This window comes from Salvelinus fontinalis, chromosome 31, assembly GCF_029448725.1.
Source record: "Salvelinus fontinalis isolate EN_2023a chromosome 31, ASM2944872v1, whole genome shotgun sequence".
Taxonomy (NCBI): domain Eukaryota; kingdom Metazoa; phylum Chordata; class Actinopteri; order Salmoniformes; family Salmonidae; genus Salvelinus; species Salvelinus fontinalis.
In genome coordinates this window covers 45,897,009-45,922,675 of record NC_074695.1, presented here as the reverse complement: position 1 = coordinate 45,922,675, position 25,667 = coordinate 45,897,009, and the positions used below count along the sequence as shown (strand labels likewise).

At 47.1% G+C, this 25,667-nt stretch overlaps 1 protein-coding gene across 2 annotated transcripts in view; it reads right to left on the bottom strand.

Moving 5' to 3' along the window:
* Window positions 1-25,667, bottom strand: part of LOC129830384 (cadherin-4-like) — a 370,018-nt gene that overhangs the window by 69,974 nt on the left and 274,377 nt on the right. For both annotated transcript variants that reach the window (XM_055892928.1, XM_055892929.1), the window contains one exon: window positions 15,579-15,791. In XM_055892928.1, coding sequence (XP_055748903.1) covers window positions 15,579-15,791 — 213 coding nt within the window. The remainder of the gene's footprint in view (window positions 1-15,578; window positions 15,792-25,667) is intronic.

Here is a 25,667-nt window from a genome sequence, read left to right as displayed (position 1 = left end):
TCCCTAAATACAGTTGTGCCAAGCTTCTAGCTTGTAGCCTAGTGGTTAGAGCGTTGGACTAGTAACCGAAAGGTTGCTAGATCAAATCCCCGAGCTGCTGACAAGGTGAAACTCTGTCGTTCTGCCCCTGAACAAAGCAGTTAACCCACTGTTTATAAGGCCGTCATTGAAAATAAGAATTTGTTCTTAACTGACTTGCCTAGTTAAATAAATACCCAAGAAGACTCGAGGCTGTAATCACTGCTGCTAAAGGTGCTTCAACAAAAGTACTGAGTAAAGAGTCTGAATACTTATTTAAATGTGTTTTTTTCCCCTTTTTATTTTTAATAAATGTACAAAGAATTCAAAAAAATCGGTTTCTGCTTTGTCATTATGGGATATTGTGTGTAGGATGAGGGGGAGAAAAAAAACACGATTTAATCCATTTTAGAATAAGGCTGTAACGTAACAAAATGGGTAAAAAGGGAAGGGACCATGTCTATACGATACTCTCCAGATACACAAATATAATCAACGTATCTCACAGACATACCCTCTCACACAATGAAATCAAATATTCCTCAGTCCTCTCCCACATCTAATTCATCTGGTATAATTTCCGACATGTCTAATCCTTTCCTTTAAATCCCGCCTGTTGCTCTTCCTCTTTTCCCCACGGACAGACACAGATGGCTATAAGGACAGCAGGAGGCCCTTTTTCCAGCCCACAGGAGGAAACACCTTTGGAATCTCACCTGCTGAAACAGATGTCTAAGGAGCAGCCGGCTGAGGATGGAGGGATGGACGTGTAGAGGGAGGAGAGGAAAAGACGAGGGGAGAGCAGAGGGTGTATTCATGTTTGATGTCGAACTGGATGTCTGACAAAACAAACCTCTTCCAGCCAAGGCCTGTCCATGCCAAGCAAGCTGGTGAGAGGCTGGACCTGTGGTGTCGTATGGTGGGAGCGCATACACATAAACACACGCGAGCATGCACACACACACACACACACACAGAGTCCAACCACAGCGCCTCAGCCAGTCTGTCTGTGTTTCTCAGGATGTTCTGGCTCAGACTAACCCAGGGAGGGAGTCTGTTTGGCCAACTATCTCAGCCTGGGGGTCCAGCTGTCAGTTTGACAAATAAACCACACTGTAGATTGAGGGGGAGAGAGGTATGTGTGTGTGTGTTGGTGTGTGTGCGCGTGCGTGTGTGGTTTGGATTGGACTCAGATGATGATGAGTGTAGATATGAGGCTGTTATATCCTGACACTCCTCTTCCCGACTGAAATGAACCAGACAACACCAAAGAAATGTGTCCGCGCCAATGTGGGGTAGCCACTGTATGTCTGGTATTACCTAGCCTGTTCCACTAAAACAGTGGACAAAGCAGATGAAAACTTTATGGTCAATCCAGGACCCAGCCAGTTTGACCGGCAACTAATTGCAAGTCATTCTCAACTGCATATGGATCAAAACCTAACATGTACTGTAACATGTACTTTACTGTATAGCCCGTTTGAACCATATCTAAGATAAGTCCTCTAGGAACCCTGGTATTATATTATCAAGAGCTGTGGAGAACTGTAAATCTCTCTCTCTCTCTCCCAATTGCTCTCTCTCTCTCTCTCTCCCAATTGCTCTCTCTCTCCCAATTGCTCTCTCTCTCTCTCCCAATTGCTCTCTCTCTCTCTCTCTCTCCCAATTGCTCGCTCTCTCTCTCTCTCTCCCAATTGCTCTCTCTCTCTCTCTCTCTCCCAATTGCTCTCTCTCTCTCTCTCTCTCTCTCTCTCTCTCTCTCTCTCTCTCACAATTGCTCTCTCTCTCTCTCTCTCTCTCTCTCTCTCTCCCAATTGCTCTCTCTCTCTCTCTCTCCCCCCAATTGCTCTCTCTCTCTCTCCCAATTGCTCTCTCTCTCTCTCCCAATTGCTCTCTCTCTCTCTCCCAATTGCTCTCTCTCTCACAATCTGGCTGCAACTAGTCTCTCTCTCACATTCTGGCTGCAACTAGTCTCTCTCACATTCTGGCTGCAACTAGTCTCTCTCTCTCACATTCTGGCTGCAACTAGTCTCTCTCTCTCACATTCTGGCTGCAACTAGTCTCTCTCTCTCACATTCTGGCTGCAACTAGTCTCTCTCTCTCACATTCTGGCTGCAACTAGTCTCTCTCTCTCACATTCTGGCTGCAACTAGTCTCTCTCTCTCACATTCTGGCTGCAACTAGTCTCTCTCTCTCACATTCTGGCTGCAACTAGTCTCTCTCTCTCTCTCTCTCTCTCTCTCTCTCTCTCTCTCTCTCTCTCTCTCTCTCTCTCTCTCTCTCTGTTGGAGTTTATGAACAACGTGGGATATTAAATCCCTTTATAGCATGTTGATGGGAATGAAAACACAATAAAAACATGGGGATTTGTGAGGATGTTTCTATAAGTCAGAGGCAATGAGGAAGCTACCAAGTTAAGGGGCTTGGGTGTAAAAACCTAGCTGTTTTTTTATTTTTTATATCTGCTCTTAAACTGTTTATCTGAGGAGCAAGATAGAGGTCTCAAGATGCTGAGAAGTGTTCATGGAGCTGTAGTGTTTTACCGCACGTAAACTCAGCAAAAGAAACGATCAAAGATCATTCGTAAAAATCCAAATAACTTCACCGATCTTCATTGTAAAGGGTTTAAACACCGTTTCCCATGCTTGTTCAATGACCCATAAACAATGAATGAACATGCACCTGTGGAGCGGTCGTTAAGACACTAACAGCTTACAGACAGTAGGCAATTAAGGTCACAGTTATGGAAACTAGAGGCCTTTCTACTGACTCTGAAAAACACCAAAAGAAAGATGCCCAGGGTCCCTGCTCATCTGCGTGAACGTGCCTTAGGCATGCTGCGAGGAGGCATGAGGACGGCAGATGTGGCCAGGGCAATAAATTGCAATGTCCGTACTGTGAGACGCCTCGCTACAGGGAGACAGGACGGACAGCTGATCGTCCTCGCAGTGGCAGACCACGTGTAACCAGGAATGCACAATCCCTCCATCAGTGCTCAGACTGTCTGCAATAGGCTGAGAGAGGCTGGACTGAGGGCTTGTAGGCCTGTTGTAAGGCAGGTCCTCACCAGACATCACCGGCAACAACGTCGCCTGTGGGCACAAATCCACCGTCGCTGGACCAGACAGGACTGGAAAAAAAGTGCTCTTCACTGACGAGTCGCGGTTTTGTCTCACCAGGGGTGATGGTCGGATTCGCGTTTATCGTCGAAGGAATGAGCGTTACACCGAGGCCTGTACTCTGGAGCGGGATCGATTTGGAGGTGGAGGGTTGGTATGGTCTGGGGCGGTGTGTCACAGCATCATCGGACTGAGCTTGTTGTCATTGCAGGCAACCTCAACCACGTGCGTTACAGGGATGACATCCTCCTCCCTCATGTGGTACCCTTCCTGCAGGCTCATCCTGACATGAACCTCCAGCATGACAATGGCACCAGCCATACTGATCATTCTGTGCGTGATTTCCTGCAAGACAGGAATGTCAGTGTTCTGCCATGGCCAGCGAAGAGCCCAGATCTCAATCCCATTGAGCATGTCCCAGAAATGTCCAGGAACTTGCAGGTGCCTTGGTGGAACAGTGGGGTAACATCTCACAGCAAGAACTGTCAAATCTGGTGCAGTCCATGAGGAGGAGATGCACTGCAGTACTTAATGCAGCTGGTGGCCACACCAGATACTGACTGTTACTTTTGATTTTGACCCCCCCCTTTGTTCAGGGACACATTATTCCATTTCTGTTAGTCACATGTCTGTGGAACTTGTTCAGTTTATGTCTCAGTTGTTGAATCTTGTTATGTTCATACAAATATTTACACATGTTAAGTTTGCTGAAAATAAATACAGTTGACAGTGAGAGGGTGTTTCTTTTTTCGCCGAGTTTATATAAATAACAATTGTGCATACAAACTCATACAGACGCACACATGCACAGATTCTTAATTTGTAAAACGAAACTATAATGAAAATAACGAGAGATAACGACTAATTCTCATTTGTGTGCATACAGCGGAGGCTTTAGCAGTTGTAGTGCAATTGTGTGTGTGCGTGCGTGCGTGCGTGCGTGTGCGTGTACATGTGTGCATGCGTGTGGTGGAGATTTTACCAGCGGGAATAGCATAAAACCATTAACCCAATGACAGTATCCATTATATTTACATGAGCAGATACTGACGGAGGGCTTTCATTCTACATGACAAACTAAATAGGATCAGATTTTTTTCTGGTACAGGCCTTGATTTAGACGTGCTTCCCATTTTACCTCGAGGAAAGAATGAGCGAAAGAGGGAGAAATGGAAAAATACAAGTACATTAAGTAAGATTCGAATTTTACATCACATGACTTGCATCCAAAAGCGCTCCAATTCAATTCAACCTCATGCCTAGGGGACTTTTTCCATCGCAATTACTATTTTCTTCCATTCTCCCCTAAATGCCTTTTTTTTGTGTTGAATCAGATTTTTGTCTGTTGAGCTCCTGCCTCTAGGAACCATGGCAGCATTACAGAGAGGGAAAGAAAAGCCATTGAAATATAAATGTTCATGGGCGTTATATATACCGTATCTGCATATCTAGGGCATATCTATTGATCTACCTACAATAGCCACATACTAAAAGGTATGTCCATTCAACGTAAAGGGATACTTCGGGATTTGGGCCATGATGCATGCTAGCAGATACCCATCGACTTCCAGTCATTGCGCTAACGCTAGCTAGCGTCGGCTCGCGAAACTACATGCAACTTCCTTCATACTGGGACACGGAGACATACAAATGGTATCCACGAGTTCACCTGATTCTGGGGAAGCAGATAAAGGGCCTCATTGCCAAATTCCCGAAGTATCCCTTTAAGATGAAAGAACATGCCTTGTAGTACAGTATGTGGCTATCTTCGGTAGCGACCCCCCCCCCCCCCCCCCCCCCACACACACACTTGTAGCCTCACCTCACATCAAGCTGAATCACGCTAGCTATCCCCAGAGTCCAGGGAACACTAAATGAAACAGTAAATCACTTCCCCAAAAGACACAAGAGTTACGTGTGGGTCAAGGGCAGCAAGACTGGTGCTTTAATTCCCGAAGTATCCCTTTAAGTTGAATGGACATCCCTTGTAGTATGTGGCTATCTTAGGTAGATCGATAGATAGTCCCTATATTTTCAATGGCGTTCCTTTCCTTCTCAGTAATGCTGCCAGCCACACACACACAGACACTTCTTCTTTTTACTGAGTCCTGTGTGTCTCACTTCTCTGTATCTCGTCATTTACATCTCTCTCGTCATACAATACATCCAGAGTGTATTGTACCTTCTCTGTCTCTACTGTATCTCACTACACCTCTGTGTCCTGCTGCTCAACCACAGGGTCTCCCCGTCCAGAGTGCACGGGTCCAGACGGCCGTTTGTTAAGCTGTTATTTATCTCTTCCATAAACTGCCTCTCATCTCCTATTAAAGCACCAGGCCTGCTGCCCTTGACCCACACGTAACTCTTGTGTCTTTTGGGGAAGTGAGTTACTGTTTCATTTAGCGTTCCCTGGACTCTGGGGATAGCTAGCGTGATTCAGCTTGATGTGAGGTGAGGCTACATAGGGGCGGGAGGACAGTGAAATCACCGGTCTGGGGACGGGTGTGTACACAGGCTGGATCCACGGACAGACATCTTTTCTCTTTTTTTTATACAGGGAGAAGGACACATTCTATGGAACTGGCAAGAATGTGACGTCAGTGTTATATTCTATTTCCTTCTCTAATACGAGAATAACATTGTTTATGTCTGATGAGCTAGTTTTGCGTGAACACTTCTGGAGCGTCGATTCCGTCATAATGAGAGGTAAACAGTGGAATTGTCTTGCCTCGACAAACACGTTAGCAAATTGCCGACTCGATGTTTGTTTACCTGTCAATAAAGCGGGATTGTAGGAGATTCCATTTCCTGGGGCTGATAAAAGTAATTACATTGATCAGCCTAATTTCATTAGAGCAAAGGAAATGAACTTTCAAATTCACGTATTATCAGAGAGAGAGCGAGCTGGATACAGGAGGTGGGGGAGGCTGGGAGGGGATATTCAGACTTAGTGCTTAGTACCATGCTAATCAGATCGCCATTGGCCAGGCTACTTTTTTTCTTAAAACTGTCTTCTTCTCCCCCTCTCCAAGTGAGGCACCCACCTTCACTCACTAACCTTTTTTTATATATATATATATATACTGTAAGTACCAGACCATCCAGTCACACTATCAAGATAATTGTCACATTTCCCTCTGAGTTACGCCAACTGATCACCGACTGATCTGTCAAAGCAAACGTTAGAGGGAAGCGGCAACCTCCACTCCGCTGACCCAATTAGCCTTGCTTCACCGTGCGAAGCACTTTCACCTTCTGGCTTTCTTCAGCCCATTCTCTCTCTTTAAGCGTCATCGCAATTCAAATATCAAAGACTGGGTCACTCAGTCCGGAATGGACTCCTCTCAGAATGTAACCTCCTTCTGACGATAGGATCAAGAGAGCTGGCTATTCTACATTATTCACAGTATGAATATTCATGTCTGTCTGAGTACCAGCACCCCTGACATCCTAGAGACTTCTACCCGAGCACCTCTCGTCAGCCCCGTGCACGTTTTTCGCTTAACATTTAGACTGAGCAATAAGGAGAGCTGAAAAGGCCCATATATTCAACTGCCATGGGGAGACTAACACTAAATATCCAAATGTGTATTTAGTGAGGTGATTTACTGCGTCTCAGACTGGGAGAGCTTATGCTGGAAGAGAAACACGGGGAATTTGGAAGGAAAACATTCAAGGTGAATTCTTTACGAGATTAAATCAAACAAAGAGGTTGAGAAATGAGCCAAGATGTGTTATTGAATAACACAGGGAGCGAATGAAGACGCTGACATTGCTCTTGGCCATTGCTCCGGCAGAGGGAAGAGTCAAAGACAGAGGTCTCCTCTCCTCCTTTTCCTCCCGCGTTCCCCTATCTTTTAAGAGGTTGTTTATTCTCTTTCCTGATCCCTCCGTTTCCCTCTGACGGGATGGACGCTGCCACTTCCTGGCTGGCTGGCTGGCTGTGTGTGTGTCTCCTCTCACACACAGACAGGCTATGTGGCTGCCATTAACAAGACTACAGGAGTCTACATTCCTCTACAGAGAGAGGGAGAGGGGGGGGGGGCAAGAAGAGTAAAAGCCTAAACATAACTCTTTAGTAAATATACCAAGGTACATGCATCACGACGTGGGTTAATACATTCACTGTTTTCTATTTTCACAGCCTGGACTTATTTGGCCAAGAAAATTAGTTCCGCACTATATCACATCCATAACGCATTCCATATGGTGAACACTGCAGTTTCCTCGTGACTGGGGAATTGGACGGGCCTGCGATCCTTAAATATGCTCAACCCTTGGTTTCTCCCCTCCCGCACACTCTGTGGTGGACTGGCTCCACGAAACAAGATGGAGCCGTGTACTTGGCTCGAAGTTCGACCTCTCATTGTTCCAGAATATAAGACAAACGCAACCAAACAAAACCACAAACAATGTGTGTGTACAATGGCAGTGGCACGGCACACGCACCACATAGCTCCTTTGTGTGTGGTATGTGTAGGATGAGCGGTATGTGTTGTGTGTACGCACGAGCGTGTTTTTAAGTGTGTGAGAGAGGAAAAGAGGGAAAGCGAGGGAGACAGAAGGGGGGATTGGGAGAGAAAGAGAGAGAGATAGAGGGAGAGAGAGCGAGAGAGAGCATGAGGGAGGGAGGGAGAGCTGGAGAGGGAGAGAGAGAGGGGGGGAGAGAGGGGGGATAGAGAGAGAGCGAGAGAGAGGGGGGGTAGAGAGAGAGTGAGAGAGATAGAGGGAGAGAGAGCGAGAGAGAGAGGGGGGGTATAGAGAGAGGGAGAGAGAGAGGGGGGTTAGAGAGAGAGCGAGACATAGAGAGAGGTTAGAGAGAGAGCGAGACAGAGAGAGAGATGGAGGGAGGGAGAGATGAAGGGAGAGCTGAGAGAGGCAGAGAGAGAGAGAGATGAAGGGAGAGCTGGAGAGGGAGAGAGAGCGAGACAGAGAGAGAGAGAGAGATGGAGGGAGAGCTGGAGAGGGAGAGAGAGCGAGACAGAGAGAGAGAGAGAGAGAGATGGAGGGAGGGAGGGAGAGATGAAGGGAGAGCGAGAGATGAAGTGGAAGATCGGTGCGGTGTTGGCACGGCCAGAGGAGGCAGAAGCCAGAAGGCTTCATTAGAGCTGAGGGAAAAGGCCACGGATGCTAGGGCTCTGGGAAGTCTATCAGACCCAAACACAACCCCAGCCTTTAATCTCGCTGGAGTCACACCCACACCCACCCACACACACAAAAGCACACAACTCACCTCCAAAACATCACAAACCTTTATGCTTTTTTTTTCTTTTTTTGTTCTCTATTCCTCCCCTTCTTTTGTCTCTTTCTTTCTTCGGCTTGCTGTATTTGTTGTTGCTGCGTGTGTCAGTGGAGAGCTGTAGTAATTCATCACTGGTAAATGTACGCTGAGGAGAAAGCAGACACCTCGGGGGGGTTTCTCTCATCCCGTTCTGAAAATGCTGTACGGAACGAACTCCTGAGACAAGGAGAAACTGGCGCAAAGGTGCTCTGGCAGGTACTGTAAGCACAGAGATGCACAGATGTACACACACCCACACACACACTCACAATCATTTACTAGCATGACTCATCTTAGCTACGAAGTGGGTGCAATTGCACAAAGAAACACAAGAGGACATTGATGTGCAACCAAACTCCTGCACTGTAAGACACAACCGTGTTGGATTTGTATCACGTTTCAACTTCCACCCGAAACATTCCAACAACTGTCCGGTAGGTCTGACTCTGTAAGGCCTGAATTACAGGGCAATGAACGCACAACAGGGGAGCAAATACATGTTTGCAACATTTTCCCATTGTTCCAAATCAATAAGGGACATAGAAAATGAACCGCTTGTACAAGGTCATTCAACCTAATTGTAGGGCGACAAAGCACTCTTTCGGTGGCGCAGCAGTCAATGTCATATCTACACTTTTAGAAAAAAAAGTGCCGCCTAGAATTGAATCAGGTGCCGCCTAGAATTGAAAAGGGTTCTTCGGCTGTCCCCATAGGAGAACCATTTAATGAACCCTTTTTGGTTCCGGGCAGAACCCTCTTGGGTTCCCTCTCTCTCTCTCTCTCTCCCAATCCCCCCTTTTGTCTCTCATGTCGAACCCTTTCCACAGAGGACTCTGCATGGAACCGAAAAGGGTTCTCCTTTAAGAACCCTTTTTCTAAGAGCGTTCTGACGTTTATCCAGACTAACACACGTTTACAGTATTGCACTTTTCATGTAGCCCTACCTTTGGCCAAATAATAGCCTAACCAACAATCAGGCATCATTATGGACGAAACGTTAACATCCTGTTGCCGCAGGATTATTTTGCTGTTAGAACACATGTCAAATTAAGATCCCGCATCTGTAGGATGCAAGAGAAACGAATGGGACATAATGTAGACCACGGCGGGAAGAGGAGAAGTCGACTGAGCGAATGAGACTGTCGATAGAGAAGAAAAAAGGAGGAGAGCGAAAGGGGGAACAAAGGGATAGCGACAACGCTCGAGAATCTCTATGAACTCTGGGGTTCCACCTGAATTCACAACCAACACCGGGTGTTAAACATTCATATGGAGTATCAAGTACATTTTTGCCGTAGTTGAAATGCTTAGATGGAAGCCTATAGTCTATAGGCTTTCGCAGCCCCTTCCAGGTATCCCATACCCGTCATCATCTCACCCATATACTGTAAATATGCTATTCTTCCTGTTCCAAACCCTACACATAGGTTGTTGGTACATACACTGAGTGTACAAAACATTAGGAACACCTTCCTAATACTGAGTTGCACCCCCTTTTGCCTCAGAACAGACTCTACAAGGTGTTGAACGCATTCCACAGGGGTACTGGCCCATGTTGACTCCAATAATTCTCACAGTTGTGTCAAGTTGGCTTGATGTCCTTTGGCTGGTGGACCATTCTTGATACACACGGGAAACTGATGAACTGGTGAAAAACCCAGCAGCGTTGCAGTTCTTGACACACTCAAACCGGTGCACCTGGCACCTACTACCATACCCCGTTCAAAGGCACTTCAATCTTTTGTCTTGCCCATTCACCCTCTGAAGGGCACACATACACAATCCATGTCTCAAGGGTTAAAAATCCTTCTTTAACCTGTCTCCTCGCCTTCATCTACACTGGTGACCTCAATAAGGGATCATAGCATCAATAAAGGATCACCTGGATTCACCTGGTCAGTCTGTCATGGAAAGAGCAGGTGTTCCTCATGTTTTTTTTTTTACACTCAGTGTATAGTACTATAAGTCTGTTCTCTGGTTAAGTTTATTGTTTCATAGGAGTGGTTGTTGGCTTTCCGCTGACGCTGGTTGGTTGCGATCGGGGGGCCAGGTTGAGTCTTTATTTACCCGAGTGGGAAGAATCAATACTTTTCTCCCACATGAGAAGTGTGCGGATCAATAGTGGGTTTCAAAAACGCCTCGTTGAGAAATCGATGGCTCTTACATGCCATTGACGGCTGTTTGGCTGGGGAAGAAAGCAAACGGCAAAGAACGCATGTTTATTGGAGGTATTACTGCCTCCCGCTCCTTTCTCCTTCTTGTAAGAAGGCGATCATGTTTCCATTGCCTTGTCTCTTTGTTGGTCTTTCTTCTTGCTGCTTGTTAAAGTCGTGTACCGTTCAGCTCCACCTGATCTATGGAGTATACCGCAGTGGGAATTCCTTAACCACATTAACTCTAGTGGACATTCTACGCGACATCTTTTTGAGTACGGACCCATTACACCTTTCGTTTGGGGAACTCTGAGTACAGCCTCAAACAGGCCCAGTAGCCAGTCGTGATAAAGGCCTAGGGCCTTTGTACGATAGAACTACAGACCACAGTCTACAGGCCCAGATATTTGAGCACTGAAGTCTGTAGGTCTTTGTACAGTACAGTAGGACTGATGGCAATAGGCCTTGATAACCACACGCTAGAGGCGAAGGATCTTGATACAGTAGCAGCAGTCTCTGCACTGGGCTTCAGTCTCTCTGAGCTCTCTTACACTTCCCTGGCAATGAGTGCAACTAGTCTGGTCAAAGAACCGCGTGTCAACTAGCACCTCACTCATCCAATCAACACTTCCCACGACCCCACTGACAGGGCCCAGGGTCTGGGGAAGAGTCCTGGTTAGCAGCAGCGGCCTTGTCACCACACCTGTCCCATGCAGCGGTGGCCTGATCAAAGTGACATAGCCTGGTCTGACGGAGGGGTAGGGAGGGCTGCTGTCAGTCCTGCTGACGGCCGCTCGGCCAGGGGAGGGAAGAGGAGGGATGGCGGCACTAGAGCTTCCCTCGCATGTCACTCAGCTGGGCGGCGGATGACAGAACAGGCCATTAAGGCTTGGATTGGCTTCACAGGCCATTAGGCAAGGTAGGCATCACACAGTCAGCCTCACAGCCATGCCACACAGCGCACTGAGTAATGGTGAGGGAGGGAGAGAGGGAGGGAGAGAGAGGGAGAGGAAGTGAAAGGGGGAGGGGGAGAGGGAGGGAGAGATAAATGTATACGTAAGCTTCAGAAAGCCACACATGGCAGAGCTCTGCAGACCCACTCTTCTCTCCTCCACCACACAAAATCTGAAAGCTGTGTCTGTCCATTTGTCTGTCTCCATGGTATTTATTCTCTCCCTCTCTCCCTCCCGCTCTCTCCCTCTCCCTCTCTCTCTCTCCAAATTCTAAACCACACAAACAGGCATGCACACACTCACATACATACAGACACACACTTGCTGACATACAGGCTTCATCAACAGCAAAGGGACTTTTTATGATAAGACATCTACAACTGACAATAGCAGTAACTCAGGCATAGTAGTAGAAAGCCTTAACAAACAAAAAAAAATGATAGTATTTTATCTAGCAATGTACTCAAAACCTTCACTCTTCACTGGTCAAATAAAAGAGAGAACAATAAAATGCCCTTACACGACATATACAAATGGCTATTTCAGCCACACCCGTTGCTGACAGATGTATAAATTTGAGCACACCGCCATGCAATCTCCATAGACCAACATTGGCAGTAGAATGGCTTTCAACGTGGCACTGTCATAAGATGCCACCTTTCCAACAAGTCAGTTTGTCAAATGTCTGCCCTGCTAGAACACAAACCCACCGCCGGGTGCTGAAGTGCGTTTCACGTAAAAAGTGTCTGTCCTCGGCTGCAACACTCACTACCGAGTTCCAAACTGCCTCTGGAAGCAATGTCAGCACAACAACTGTTCGTCAGAAGCTTCATGAAATGGGTTTCCATGGCCGAGCAGCCGCACACAAGCCTACGATCACCATGCGCAACGCCAAGCGTCGGCTGGAGTGGTGGTAAAGGTCGCCGCCATTGGACTCTGGAGCAGTGGAAACAGTCTCTGGAGAGATTAATCACGCTTCACCATCTGGCAGTCCGACGGATGAATCTGGGTTTGGTGGATGCTAGGAGAACGCTACCTGCCCCAATGCATGGTGCCAACTGTAAAGTTAGGTGGAGGAGGAATAATGGTCTGGGGCTGTTTTTCATGGTTCAGGCTAGACCCTTTAGTTCCAGTGAAGGGAAATCTTAACGCTACAGCATACAATGACATTCTAGACGATTCTGTGCTTCCAACTTTGTGGCAACAGTTTGGATAAGGACCTTCCTGTTTTAGCATGACATGACATGAATGGACCTCGTGCATAAAACGAGGTCCATTCAAAAACAGTTTGTCGAGATCGATGTGGGAGAACTTGCCTGGGCTGCACAGAGCCCTGACCTCAACCCGACCTAATACCTTTGCGATGAATTGGAACGCTGACGGCGAGCCAGGCCTAATCGCCCAACATCAGTACCCGACCTCACTAATGCTCTTGTGGCTGAATGGAAGCCAGTCCCTGCAGCAATGTTCCAACATCTAGTGGGAAGCATTCCCAGAAGAGTGGAGGCTGTTATAGCAGCAACTCCATATCAATGCCCATGATTTTGGAAGGAGATGTTCGACAAGCAGGTGTCCGCATACTTTTGGTCGTGTGGTGTAACTGGATCGTCTACCCATGGAACCGGTCAAAAGCACAAAACGTACAAAGCAAAAACATCAAAGATAACGACATCAAAACCCCACAAAAATCTATCTGGCTCCTTGTTAAAATCTATCCTTGGTACAGTGGATCTCTCTGTATGGCCATAACTGCCCTCCAGTCATTATTAAAGAGAGAGATGGGACCCGAGTGGAGGCATCAGCACGCATCACTTCTCCCCTGCTCCTAAAAGTTTACTCCAAGTCCTCCACCAGCTCCTAGAGGGCCTATTTACAGCACAGGCGGTGGATTATATTGGCTGCACGCTAACCCTTCCAAACACTCCTTTGATTCCCTCCCCTCCATTCCTCCCCCTCTCCTCTCTTCTCGGGTTTTTCTGACCCCTGGACACATGAGAGCTGTCTCGCTGCAGTGGGGGCCCGGGGCGCTGACGAGAACAGCCCGACCCTGCCAGGGAGAGATGGGACATATCTTGAAGTACTCCTCCCATCCTTTCTAATAAAGGGAGAGAAACTCCTCTCCTCCTCCTTTCATTCCCAGTCTTTTTTTGGGATACCTTCAAGTTCCTCTGCGGGCTATCCCCTCGGACGGGATGGAAACAGGGCGAAAAACAAAGAAAGAAAAATAAATATGAAAAAAAAATGCTTCTTCTGCACAATTTAAACCCAAATGCAAAAGTTGCGAGGGTTCTGTAAACAGGCAGAAAAGCTGATGGCTAGATATCTCAGATAAAGAGAGAGAGAGAGGGAGCGAGAGAGAGAGAGAGAGAGAGAGGAGAGAGGGAACAGAGGGATGTAAAAACCAATAGGTTTTGTTCATTGGGAGTGATGTTTTCTGATGAACTACAGCACACGGCATAGGCCCGGGTTCCAGAGGTTCTTTTGCCTGAGACAAACTGAGCATTCTGTTGTGACAGAACCTTCACATTTCAAAGTCCGTAGTGCATTGCGCTACACAGCGCATTTACACAAGCGTTCATTTATTCATGTTGTTTTCTTTTCCGGGCGGCTTGTACAATCTCGACCCCCAATCCCCTCTGTCTTTCTGTTTATTTTCCATACTTTAAAAAATAAATAAAAAACGAGCAGTTCTGCTCAAATGTAATTTGTTTGGACGCTAGTCACTTGTGTTGTTCCCCGCCGCCGTAACTTGAATACTAAATGACCGGAGCTCCGTTGAATAGCGATCAAGCACCTCAGAGGCAGCAGACTGGTGGGTGAGAGCATATTTCTCCCAAGTTCACAGGACAGACATAAAAGATCCGTGGTTTAGGCCATGGGAACACATCGTTGCGGGGGTGGTTTCTATCTGATCACATCTCCCCAGTTCAAAACGACACGCTTTAGATCTGCGGTTTGTAGATGCCCCCAAAACCATGGACGTATATGAAACATCGAGGGATGAAGTCTTGCCCTGGAATTTAGCTAGCTGAGGATAGGGACTTTTTCTGACTTAATGTCACTCAAAGCTTTCCATTATACCAGGATCCAGACCAGGATTTTTACTTACAAGTCTGTGACAAATGACATTGCAAAAGGAGCTGTGCAAATATCATTAAAGTCAACTGAACTGAGTTGCTGAATAAAGGGGACCATATACAGTTGTTTCAGTCGAAGCCCAGCAGACTAAAGAAAGACTTAGAGAGACGGAGCTCTCCGGTGTCTCTGGCGACAGAGCTCTCAGTCCAAGGGGAAAAGCTCTTAGCCCAATCAGTGTGGATAGAATACCTGAGCCCATTTTGCAGTTGTAATCGTATCACAGACACACGGCATAATCACATTCCATGCCTGACAACCAGTCATAATGAGGATGAGGGGAGTAGGCACGGACCAGTAGTGAGAAACTCCTCTTTGTTTCTCCTGTAGGGCTTTCTACCATACTCGCCCTCATTCACAAGAACATTCAGTGGCTATTGCTTCTTAAATGGTTTTGATCACCCACGGACTTGCTATGCAAACAGATTGCTTTTGAATTACACTGATTAGCATTGATATTGTGATCCATATATACACTCCGGTTCAACTGTTTGGGGTCACTTAGGAATGCCCCTGTTTTTGAAAGAAAATCACATTTGTTGCCCATTAAAATAACATCAAATTGATCAGAAATACAGTGTAGACATTGTTAATGTTGTAAATGACTATTGGAAATGGCAGATTGGCAGATTTTGGAAATGGCAGATTTTATATGGAATATCTACATAGGTGTACAGAGGCCCATTATCAGCAACCATCACTCCTGTGTTCCAATGGCACGTTGTGTTATCAAAAAAAAAAGAAGGCTTTTAAAAAGGCTTATTGATCATTAGAAAACCCTTTTGCAATTTGTGATTTTACGACCGACGAACCAACACCATGTGTACGAACCATTTATTGTTAGGACTTGAAAAGGGGTTCAAGTTCTGTGTACTTCCTGTCTGACTTTGGGAGTGAACCAATCACAAAGGTCACTTACGCTGACGAGCATCTGTGGGAAGGGACCTCTGGAGTTTTCAGGCACGTTGATTGGCGGAATGACCCAGTCTCTCTTCTGTCTCCGCAGTCCCTTGGAGCCCATCTCCCGTTGCCTGGGAAACATGATGACGGTGGGTGGGGCCTGGAACTCTGGTGGTGCTTTGACCCCCTCTTCCTCCTTCCTCTCCCCTCCTTTCCCCTGTTCCACTCTGATCTGAAAGACACGACACAAAGGACAAAGACACAGTTGAGCGGGTCGCTATGGGATAAAATTGTGACGTGCGTACATGTGAGTGTGCACGTGTGTGTGCAAGAGGAGGTCCTGAGGAGCCGCAGCTAGCTCAGACCTTGTTCTTAAAAACTCCCATAAAGAGTGGACACGTCTCTCCTGGGATTTACACCCCTATTCCTATTGCATGGCCAGGGATATTGTGAGAACTGTCTACCTGCTGGCTTGTGTTTTAATCCGGAATAAGATGGCTACCAGGAACCGCCATCCCCTTATGTGTGAATGTTCACTCATTAAAGTCTTGCTGCTAATGATGTCTTGATTGTAATCAGTGAGGTGGGTTTCGGTGCGGTGCAATCAAATGAGATGGATTACCAACAAAGTTTGAGACGCAGTGGCAGAGCAACCAACTGTCGAGAAACACAATTACAAAGTCAATCCGGTGATTCATTTATTCAGCATTTGAATCAACGGGGGGAAAAATGCTGGGTGCACCCCCCCCCCCCCCCCCCCCCGGGGGTCAAAGATTAAGTTAGATAAGCCGCTCGTTATTTTCTCGTTTCAACGGCAAATCAAATATACGACAAGCCCGTAACAAACGGGCATAAAGTGTCATGGCGACATTCATGTATGTGTATCTGGGAGCCTGCTGTATGACTAAAAGCAGAGCTGTAGATTCTCAGGGTCGTGTCCTGTATGGTCCGGGCTCCACATGAATAATACAAAGTTCAAATCAGTCCAGCATCTCCAGGCTCTGCTAGTAGGAACACACTGTATCCTGCATGTCCAGGGGCTATAGGAACTCTGGTATTGACATGGAGAAATCGTGTTAGATTTGACATGCAGTATCTCCGGGCTTCAGTGTAACCTCCGGGTTATAATACACACGTCCAGAGTTCAGCAAGTTCCGTCAGAATCGTCCTCCAACCACATCCCTCAGCCCTCTAGCTCCTCCCCTCTCAATCTCACTTTCTATACCCCCCCCCCCCCCCATCCATCTCTCTCCCCTTAATGTTTTCTCCCTCTCTCCTCCCTTTCGGCTGATCCTGACAGCTTGTCTTGGCAATAGCAATTCATCAGAAGCTGCGGAGTGCTATGCTAATAGGTGGATGGAGCGTGAGACGGGTAAGCGCGCCAGAGGGCTAGGATGATGTCGTGCCAATGCTCTATCCCAGGTGTCCCTTAGATTTCCACCAGGTCTCCCCAAATCATCTGCTCTCACGTTGCTTATTGGTCCATGGCGGGGAGTGAACGAGAGACATCTCCAGCTAAACGGGTGAGAGCAGTGGCACGAGGTAAGATAAGCGTATTGTGTGTGTGTGTGTGAGCGTGCGTGCGTGCGCGTGTGAGAACAAACTCCGCTCCTCGTATCAGAGAGACAGGTCCAATCACCATATATTTACATATAAAAAGCCTTGTGTTTTAATACCGGTTCCAATATTTCCTTTTACCTTCCCTCCCCTCTCTTACTTCCCTCTCTCTTCCCCCTCTCTCTAATGTGTGGCCTTGCGGTTTCCTATCGGTAGTTAAAATGCAAGGGGAAACCCAGGAACTATACAGGAACAGGGCACAACAGCAGAAGAATAAAAAAAGGTTCTCTTGGCACACTGAAATTGAGAGCTCTGGCACACCGCAAGCTGTTTCTTCTAATTACTGCCCCGTGGAACTTTCCACACAGTCTATAAACCCCCCCCCCTCCCCTTTATGTACACCCCGCTGTCTGGTTGCCTCCGAAGCTGGGCTGTACCTGCCAGTGGAAACACTGCTTTCCGATGAGAGGTTGGCAAGGTTGGCATGTTGAGTGGGTGGGAAGGAAGGGAGGAGAAGAGGGGCAATGCCCATGGGTGAACGTGTCGTTTTCAGTTTCTTCAATCCAGCTCCACATTTCAAACATCAGATCTGCCACAGAACACGGGAGGGTGGGGGGGCATGGGATAGACAAGCGGGGGAAAAGTAGGAAGAGGGGAAAAGAGAGGGAGAAGGGAAGGAGCGGGTTAAGGGCTGACATGATGGAGGGAGCGAGGGTAGAGACATGTTTGGGCTCTGTCATTTGCTTGTCAAATATAATTTGGCACATTTCGAGTTTAGAGCGTTTTTGATGTTTCAAATATTGTCCAAACCTTTTTGGAGTTGTGAATGTGACAGTCAATCTTGAATTCCCTGCTTCCCTCGGTGACTGATTTCAGCACAAATTATTTCCATGTCCTGTACACAGGGGAATGAATGAGTGTAGTGGGTGCACTTCATCTCTCTGCCACTAGGGGAGCTGCAGCTCCTCATTCAGAGAGCTCTTTCTTTGCTTTTCTAAATCCTCCCGATCCAGAAATAATCTAATCCAACCATTCTTCCCCTCTCCTGTGCCAAGCACAGTCTACCCTTCCAAACACACATGTGACATGTCCCATCATGTGTCAACATGTGCCATGTTGCCTGAACCAGATCCCCATGGTGTATGTTCAGGGGGACACCTCTCTCTCCCCCCGGTACCCAGTGCCAAGTCAAACACGCGTGTGTTCTCCAGCTACGGTACATGGATCCAAACTAGATTAGTCAGATGGAGAGAGGCGACAGATGTACGCTGGGTTCTGGACAAATGTCTTCTATTTCTCATCGGGAGGAGGGCTCAGTGGGCCTGATTGCATGCTACCCCAGTTCAGAGTGCCACGGTGGGGGGACTAGGGAGGGGAGGGAGGAGGGGTTGCGGGGGTATTAAGGGTTGGATGGGGGAAGGGAGACAGGGGGTCGAGGAGGGTAGAGATAGTGTGTGTGTGTGTGTGGGGGGGGGGGGGGGGGGGGGGGGGTTATATTGAGAAGCAGATGTGACCTCTCTGTCTAAATAAGTCATGCCCCAAATCCTTTCATCTGCAGATGCTAACAGGTACATGTGGACCGTTGGTGAGTAAGGCGCACAGAGAGGGAAGTGAGAGACAGAGAGCGCGAGAGAGATAGAAAGAGAGCAAGAGCCAGAGAGGGAGAGATGAGCTGTGCCCATTGTTGCCTAAGGGACTCTGGCCAAGCTGTTCTCCAGCTGTGGTAGTGTACTGGAATTCTGGCCGCAGCCTGCTGACACACATTGATAACTCAGAAATAACACAGAGGAATATGTGAACGAACACACATGCACACACACACACAGGCAGACAACACCAAGACAGTGGACTACTAGATAGGATTGTGTTAGATTGTCAAATATCGAACAAGGGGCAAACTCAGGAACTCACCATCATTCCTATAGCATGGAGGCTAACATCATCACACAACAGCCTGCTAAACGGACTGCCATTGTCTGGTTGCAATGGTCTAAGCATTAAATAACTGAATGTAGAATTATATATATATATATATATATATTTAGGGGTTTGATCAGCTTAAATAGTGCAGATAGAGTGTAGCTTCCATCAATGTAATTGTCTGCATCATTTCCAATCCCCCATATCTGGGTGGTAAATATACAGTTGAAGTAGGAAGTTTACATACACTTAGGTTGAAGTCATTAAAACTCGTTTTTCAACCACTCCACAAATGTCTTGTTAACAAACTATAGTTTTGGCAAGTTGGTTAGGACATCTACTTTGTGTATGACACAAGTCATTTTTCCAACAATTGTTTACAGACAGATGATTTCACTTATAATTCACTGTATCACAATTCCAGTGGGTCAGAAGTTTACATACACTAAGTTAACTGTGCCTTTAAACAGCTTGGAAAATTCCAGAAAATTTGGCTTTAGAAGCTTCTGATAGGCTAATTGACATCATTTGAGTCAATTGAAGGTGTACCTGTGGATGTAATTCAAGGCCTACATTCAAACTCAGTGCCTCTTTGCTTGACATCATGGGAAAATCCAAAGAAATCAGCCAAGACCTCAGAAAAAAATTTGTAAACCTCCACAAGTCTGGTTCATTCTTGGGAGCAATTTCCAAACGCATGAAGGTACCACATTCATCTGTACAAACAATAGTACGCAAGTATAAACACCATGGGACCACGCAGCCGTCATACTGCTCAGGAAGGAGACGCGTTCTGTCTCCTAGAGATGAACGTGCTTTGGTGCGAATAGTGCGAATCAATCCCAGAACAAACAGCAAAGGACCTTGTGAAGATGCTGGAGGAAACAGGTACAAAAGTATGTATATCCACAGTAAAACGAGTCCTATATCGACATAACCTGAAAGGCCGCTCAGCAAGGAAGTAGCCACTACTCTAAAACCGCCATTAAAAAGCCTGACTACGGTTTGCAACTGCACATGGGGACAAAGAGCGTACTTTTTGGAGAAATGTCCTCTGGTCTGATGAAACAAAAATAGAACTGTTTGGCCATAATGACCAATGTTAGGTTTGGAGGAAAAAGGGGGAGGCTTGCAAGCCGAAGAACACCATCCCAAACGTGAAGCACGGGGGTGGCAGCATCATGCTGTTTGGGTGCTTTGCTGCAGGAGGGACTGGTGCACTTCACAAAATACATGGCATCATGAGGCAGGAAAATTATGTGAATATATTGAAGAAACATCTCAAGACATCAGTCAGGAAGTTAAAGCTTGGTCGCAAATGGGTCTTCCAAATGGAAAATGACCCCAAGCATACTTCCAAATTTGTGGCAAAAAGGCTTAAGAACAACAAAGTCAAGGTATTGGAGTGGCTATCACAAAGCCCTGACCTCAATCCTATAGAAATTTTGTGGGCAGAACTGAAAAAGCGTTTGCGAGCAAGGAGGCCTACAAACCTGACTCAGTTACACCAGCTCTGTCAGGAGGAATGGGCCAAAATTCACCCAACTTACTGTGGGAAGCTTGTGGAAGGCTTCCCGAAACGTTTGACTCAAGTTATACAATTTAAAGGCAATGCTAACAAATACTAATTCAGTGTATGTAAACTTCTGACCCACTGGGAATGTGATGAAATAAATAAAAGCTGAAACAAATCCTTCTCTCTACTATTATTCTGACATTTCACATTCTTAAAATAAAGTGGTATAAACTGACCTAAGACAGGGACTTTTTACTAGGATTAAATGTCAGGAATTGTGAAAACTGAGTTTAAATGTATTTGGCTAAGGTGTATGTAAACTTCCGACTTCAACTGTATATATTTTTATTATGTTCCCCTAGCCTTACCACCCTTTCCGTAATTGGAGTAAACGAATGGACAACAACACTTAGAATGTTAAATGAACAGTGTAAAACAACCATCCCAGACAACAAGACCACGGAGACCACAGTGTTCAACTCACTGTTGATTAAGTGTTAACACGGAAATGCCAGCTCTCCTCTGCAGCAATTGGAACACACTCCCTCCATCCGCTGTTGGAACAGAAGAATGGCAGAGGAGGAGAGGAAGGGGGCCGAGCCAGACGTAGACTCAGAGTGTCAGAATAGCAGCTTAATAGAGTCAACAGACTTTCCACATACGTTCTTCCTTTCTCTAGCCCACACGCACACAGAGACGAGACACACAGACACGAGACACACAGACACACAAAGAGACGCACGCATGCATGCACGCACGCACACACGCGCAGGAACTGACGCATGGGCCCACGTACTATCCACAACCAGAAGTGCACACTAAAACACACACTTAATATTCACACGATCCTACATAATCCCTTTAACACAGAAACAAACACACATTCTCTCCCACACATACACACACACACACACACTGTGTGAACAGGAGTCAGGGAGTGTGAAATGGAAGCGGCGCCCAGCTCCGGTGCCACCAGAACCCAGCCAGCTGGCTCCTATCCCGGCCTTCCCCTACCCTCCCGAGCCTCCCCTCGCACCCCGGCCCGTACGCTTTGATATCAGTCAGCCCCTGGCAAAACGCACATCTGGAAGTTATTACTCCACAGAGCAGAGAGCCACAAAAAGCCATTTCACATTGTGTTCAGCGTCCTTGCTGTTTGCCATGTCTAGTATATCAATTTGTATCACTACAGCTGTAGTAGAATGGTCTGACCCAACTCTATTCTCCTCCCTCTTCCGTACCGGACTTCACTAGTATGAATGTGTAATAGACAAACAAAGGAGTAGTTGCTTAGGGTCTAAGACCTGCCCTTTAGTTCGCCTGGCTATCTCTGCCGCAAAGTCCGTGAACCCAGTGGGATGTGGGTGTGAAGCTGCCTGAGTTCCATGAGCACTCGCACACACACTTGGCTTCGCACACACACTCCCTTGGAACCAACACACTCTCCTCACGTAGTATGGCAGCCATGGTGTGACCCCATCTTGGCTGCCCACAGTAAGAGGTTCTCGTGGTGGGTCGGTTTGATGGCAGAGAACTGAGTGGCACATGGTCTGTTCTGGCCAGGGAGATTCTTTGGCTGATCCTGTGATCCCTATCTAAGCAATGTCAGAGTGCCCTGGCCGCCCCTACCACTCTCGCCTCCAGTAGGACATTTAGTACCAGGTGGCAGGGAGACATGAGAATCACTGCACTGATTAAATGCTGATTAGATGCTGGAATGGACCATTGGGGTTCAGGGAGAGAGACGGAACGGGCCAATGACGAGTCTTAGACTCAAAGTCTTAGCTCAAAGCTACAGTAGAGTCACTCTAACTTTGTTAATATATGCTGTTTCCTACCATCCAAACTTTCCACTCCTCGAATAGCCTTCACTTCTAACCTAAAGGGTTGAGATAAAGGCCATGCCAAGCCCAGCTGAACCCAGTGCCCTGGTGAAAGTCCAGGCTGACTATGTGTGACAGTCTGTATAGGCAGCATAGTGAAATCAGTTGTGGGTATTTTTATCCCCCTTCCTGGGCTATGGATGCCTTCAGTAAATAAATCAAAGGACTACTAATATAGTACTACTCAGTCTCCTGCCCGGGTTGCCAGGTTTTGAGACACCATTATAGGACTACTCAGTTCATTCCTGGGTTACCAGGTTTGAGACCCCATTATAGGACTACTCAGTCTCCCGCCTGGGTTGCCAGGTTTGAGACACCATTATAGGACTACTCAGTCTCCTGCCTGGGTTGCCAGGTTTGAGACACCATTATAGGACTACTCAGTCTCCTGCCTGGGTTGCCAGGTTTGAGACACCATTATAGGACTACTCAGTTCATTCCTGGGTTGTCAGGTTTGCTACACCATTACAGGACTACTCAGTGTATTTCTGGATTCAGATACTATTTCATAAAATGGCATCGGAAGAAATGGCAGCAGTTTTACAGGCGCCCAACCAATTGTGCTATTATGTGTTTTTCCCCCCGTGCTATTTGTAACTTATTATGTACTCATGTTTCTGCAACCGTAACTTACGGCAAAAAAAGTGCTTCTGGATATAAGGACAGCAATCACTCACCTCGGATTAGACAAAGATTTTTTCTTCAACAAGTATGACGCACAAGATATTCTCCAAACACCTGACAGGGCCAACATCCCTGTTATTTGCAAGAGGAAGAAACGCAGGTTCAGGGGACACAGAGCGGGATGCCTCGTGACGACCCGCAGAAGATGAGTTGGAAAGCTGCCGTTACCGTCAATATTACTCGCCAACGTGCAATCATTGGACAATAAATTAGACGAGGTACGATCACGAATATCCTACCAACGGGATATCAAAAACTGTAATATCCTATGTTTCATGGAATCGTGGCTGAATGACGACATTGATATTCAGCTAGCGGGATATACGCTGCACCGGCAAGATAGAACAGCTCACTCCGGTAAAACGAGGGGGGGGGGGGGGGGGGGGGCGGTCTATGCATATTTGTAAACAACAACTGGTGCACGAAATCTGAGGAAGTCTCTAGATTTTGCTCGCCTGAAGTAGAGTATATTGTGATAAATTGCAGGCCACACTACTTGCCTAGAGAGTTTTCAGCTATACTTTTTGTGGCTGTTAATTTACCACCACAGACAGATGCTGGTACTAAGACTGCACTCAGTCAGCTGTATAAGGAAATAAGCAAACCACTCACCCAGAAGAGGCATTCCTGGTGGCCGGAGACTTTAATGCAGGGAAACGGAAATCAGTTCTACCAAATTTCTATCAACATGTTAAATGTGCAACCAGAGGGAAAAAAACTCTAGATCACCTGTACTCCACACACAGAGACGCGTACAAAGCTCTCCCTCGCCCTTCATTTGGTAAATCAGACCACAACTCTATCCTCCTGATTCCTGCTTACAGGCAAAAATTAAAGCAGGAAGCACCAGTGACTCGGTCTATAAACAAGTGGTCAGATGAAGCAGATGCTAAACTACAGGACTGCTTTGCTATCACAGACTGGAACATGTTCCGGGATTCTTCCAATGGCATTGAGGAGTACAACACATCGTCACTGGCTTTATCAATAAGTGCATCGAGGACGGCATCCCCACAGTGACTGTACGTACATATCCCAACCAGAAGCCATGGATTACAGGCAACATTCGTACTGAGCTAAAGAGCAGAGCTGCCACTTTCAAGGTGCGGGATTCTAACCCGGAAGCTTACAAGAAATCCTGCTATGCCCTGCGACGAACCATCAACCAGGCAAAGCGTCAATACAGGGCTAAGATTGAATCATACTACACCGGTTCCGACGCTCGTCTTATGTGGCAGGGCTTGCAAACTATTACAGACTACAAAGGGAAGCACAGCCGCGAGCTGCCCAGTGACACGAGCCTACCAGACGAGCTAAATCACTTCTATGCTCGCTTCGAGGCAAGCAACACTGAGGCATGCATGAGAGCATCATCTGTTCCGGACGACTGTGTGATCACGCTCTCCGTAGCCGACATGAGTAAGACCTTTAAACAGGTCAACATACACAAGGCTGCGGGGCCAGACGGATTACCAGGATGTGTCCTCCGGGCATGTGCTTACCAACTGGCTGGTGTCTTCACTGACATTTTCAACATGTCCCTAATTGAGTCTTTAATACCAACATGTTTCAAGCAGACCACCATAGTCCCTGTGCCCAAGAACACAAACGCAACCTGCCTAAATGACTACAGACCCGTAGCACTCACGTCCGTAGCCAGTGCTTTGAAAGGCTGGTAATAACTCACATCAACACCATTATCCCAGAAACCCTAGACCCACTCCAATTTGCACTCCGCCCCAACATATCCACAGATTATGCAATCTCTATTGCACTCCACACTGCCCTTTCCCACCTGGACAAAAGGAACACTTCTGTGAGAATGCTATTCATTGATTACAGCTCAGCGTTCAACACCATAGTGCCCTCAAAACTCCTCACTAAGCTAAGGATCCTGGGACTAAACACTTCCCTCTGCAACTGGATCCTGAACTTCCTGACAGGCCGCCCCCAGGTGGTGAGGGTAGGTAGCAACACATCTGCAACGCTGATCCTCGACACTGGGCCCCCCAGGGGCGCGTGCTCAGTCCCCTCCTGTACTTCCTGTTCACCCACGACTGCATGGCCAGGCACGACTCCAACACCATCATTAAGTTTGCAGACGACACAACAGTGGTAGGCCTGATCACCGACAACAACGAGACAGCCTATAGGGAGGAGGTCAGAGACCTGGCCGGGTGGTGCCAGAATAACAACCTAACCCTCAGCGTAACCAAGACTAAGGAGATGATTGTGGACTACAGGAAAAAGAGGACCGAGTACGCCCCCATTCTCATCGACGGTGCTGCAGTGGAGCAGGTTGAGAGCTTCAAGTTCCTTGGTGTTCACATCCCCAACAAACTAGAATGGTCCAAACACACCAAGACAGTCGTGAAGAGTGCACGACAAAGCCTATTCCCCCTCAGGAAACTAAAAAGATTTGGCATGGGTCCTGATATCCTCAAAAGGTTTTACAGCTGCAACACCGAGAGCATCCTGACTGGTTGTATCACTGCCTGGTACGGCAATTGCTCGGCCTCCGCCCGCAAGGCACTACAGAGGGTAGTGC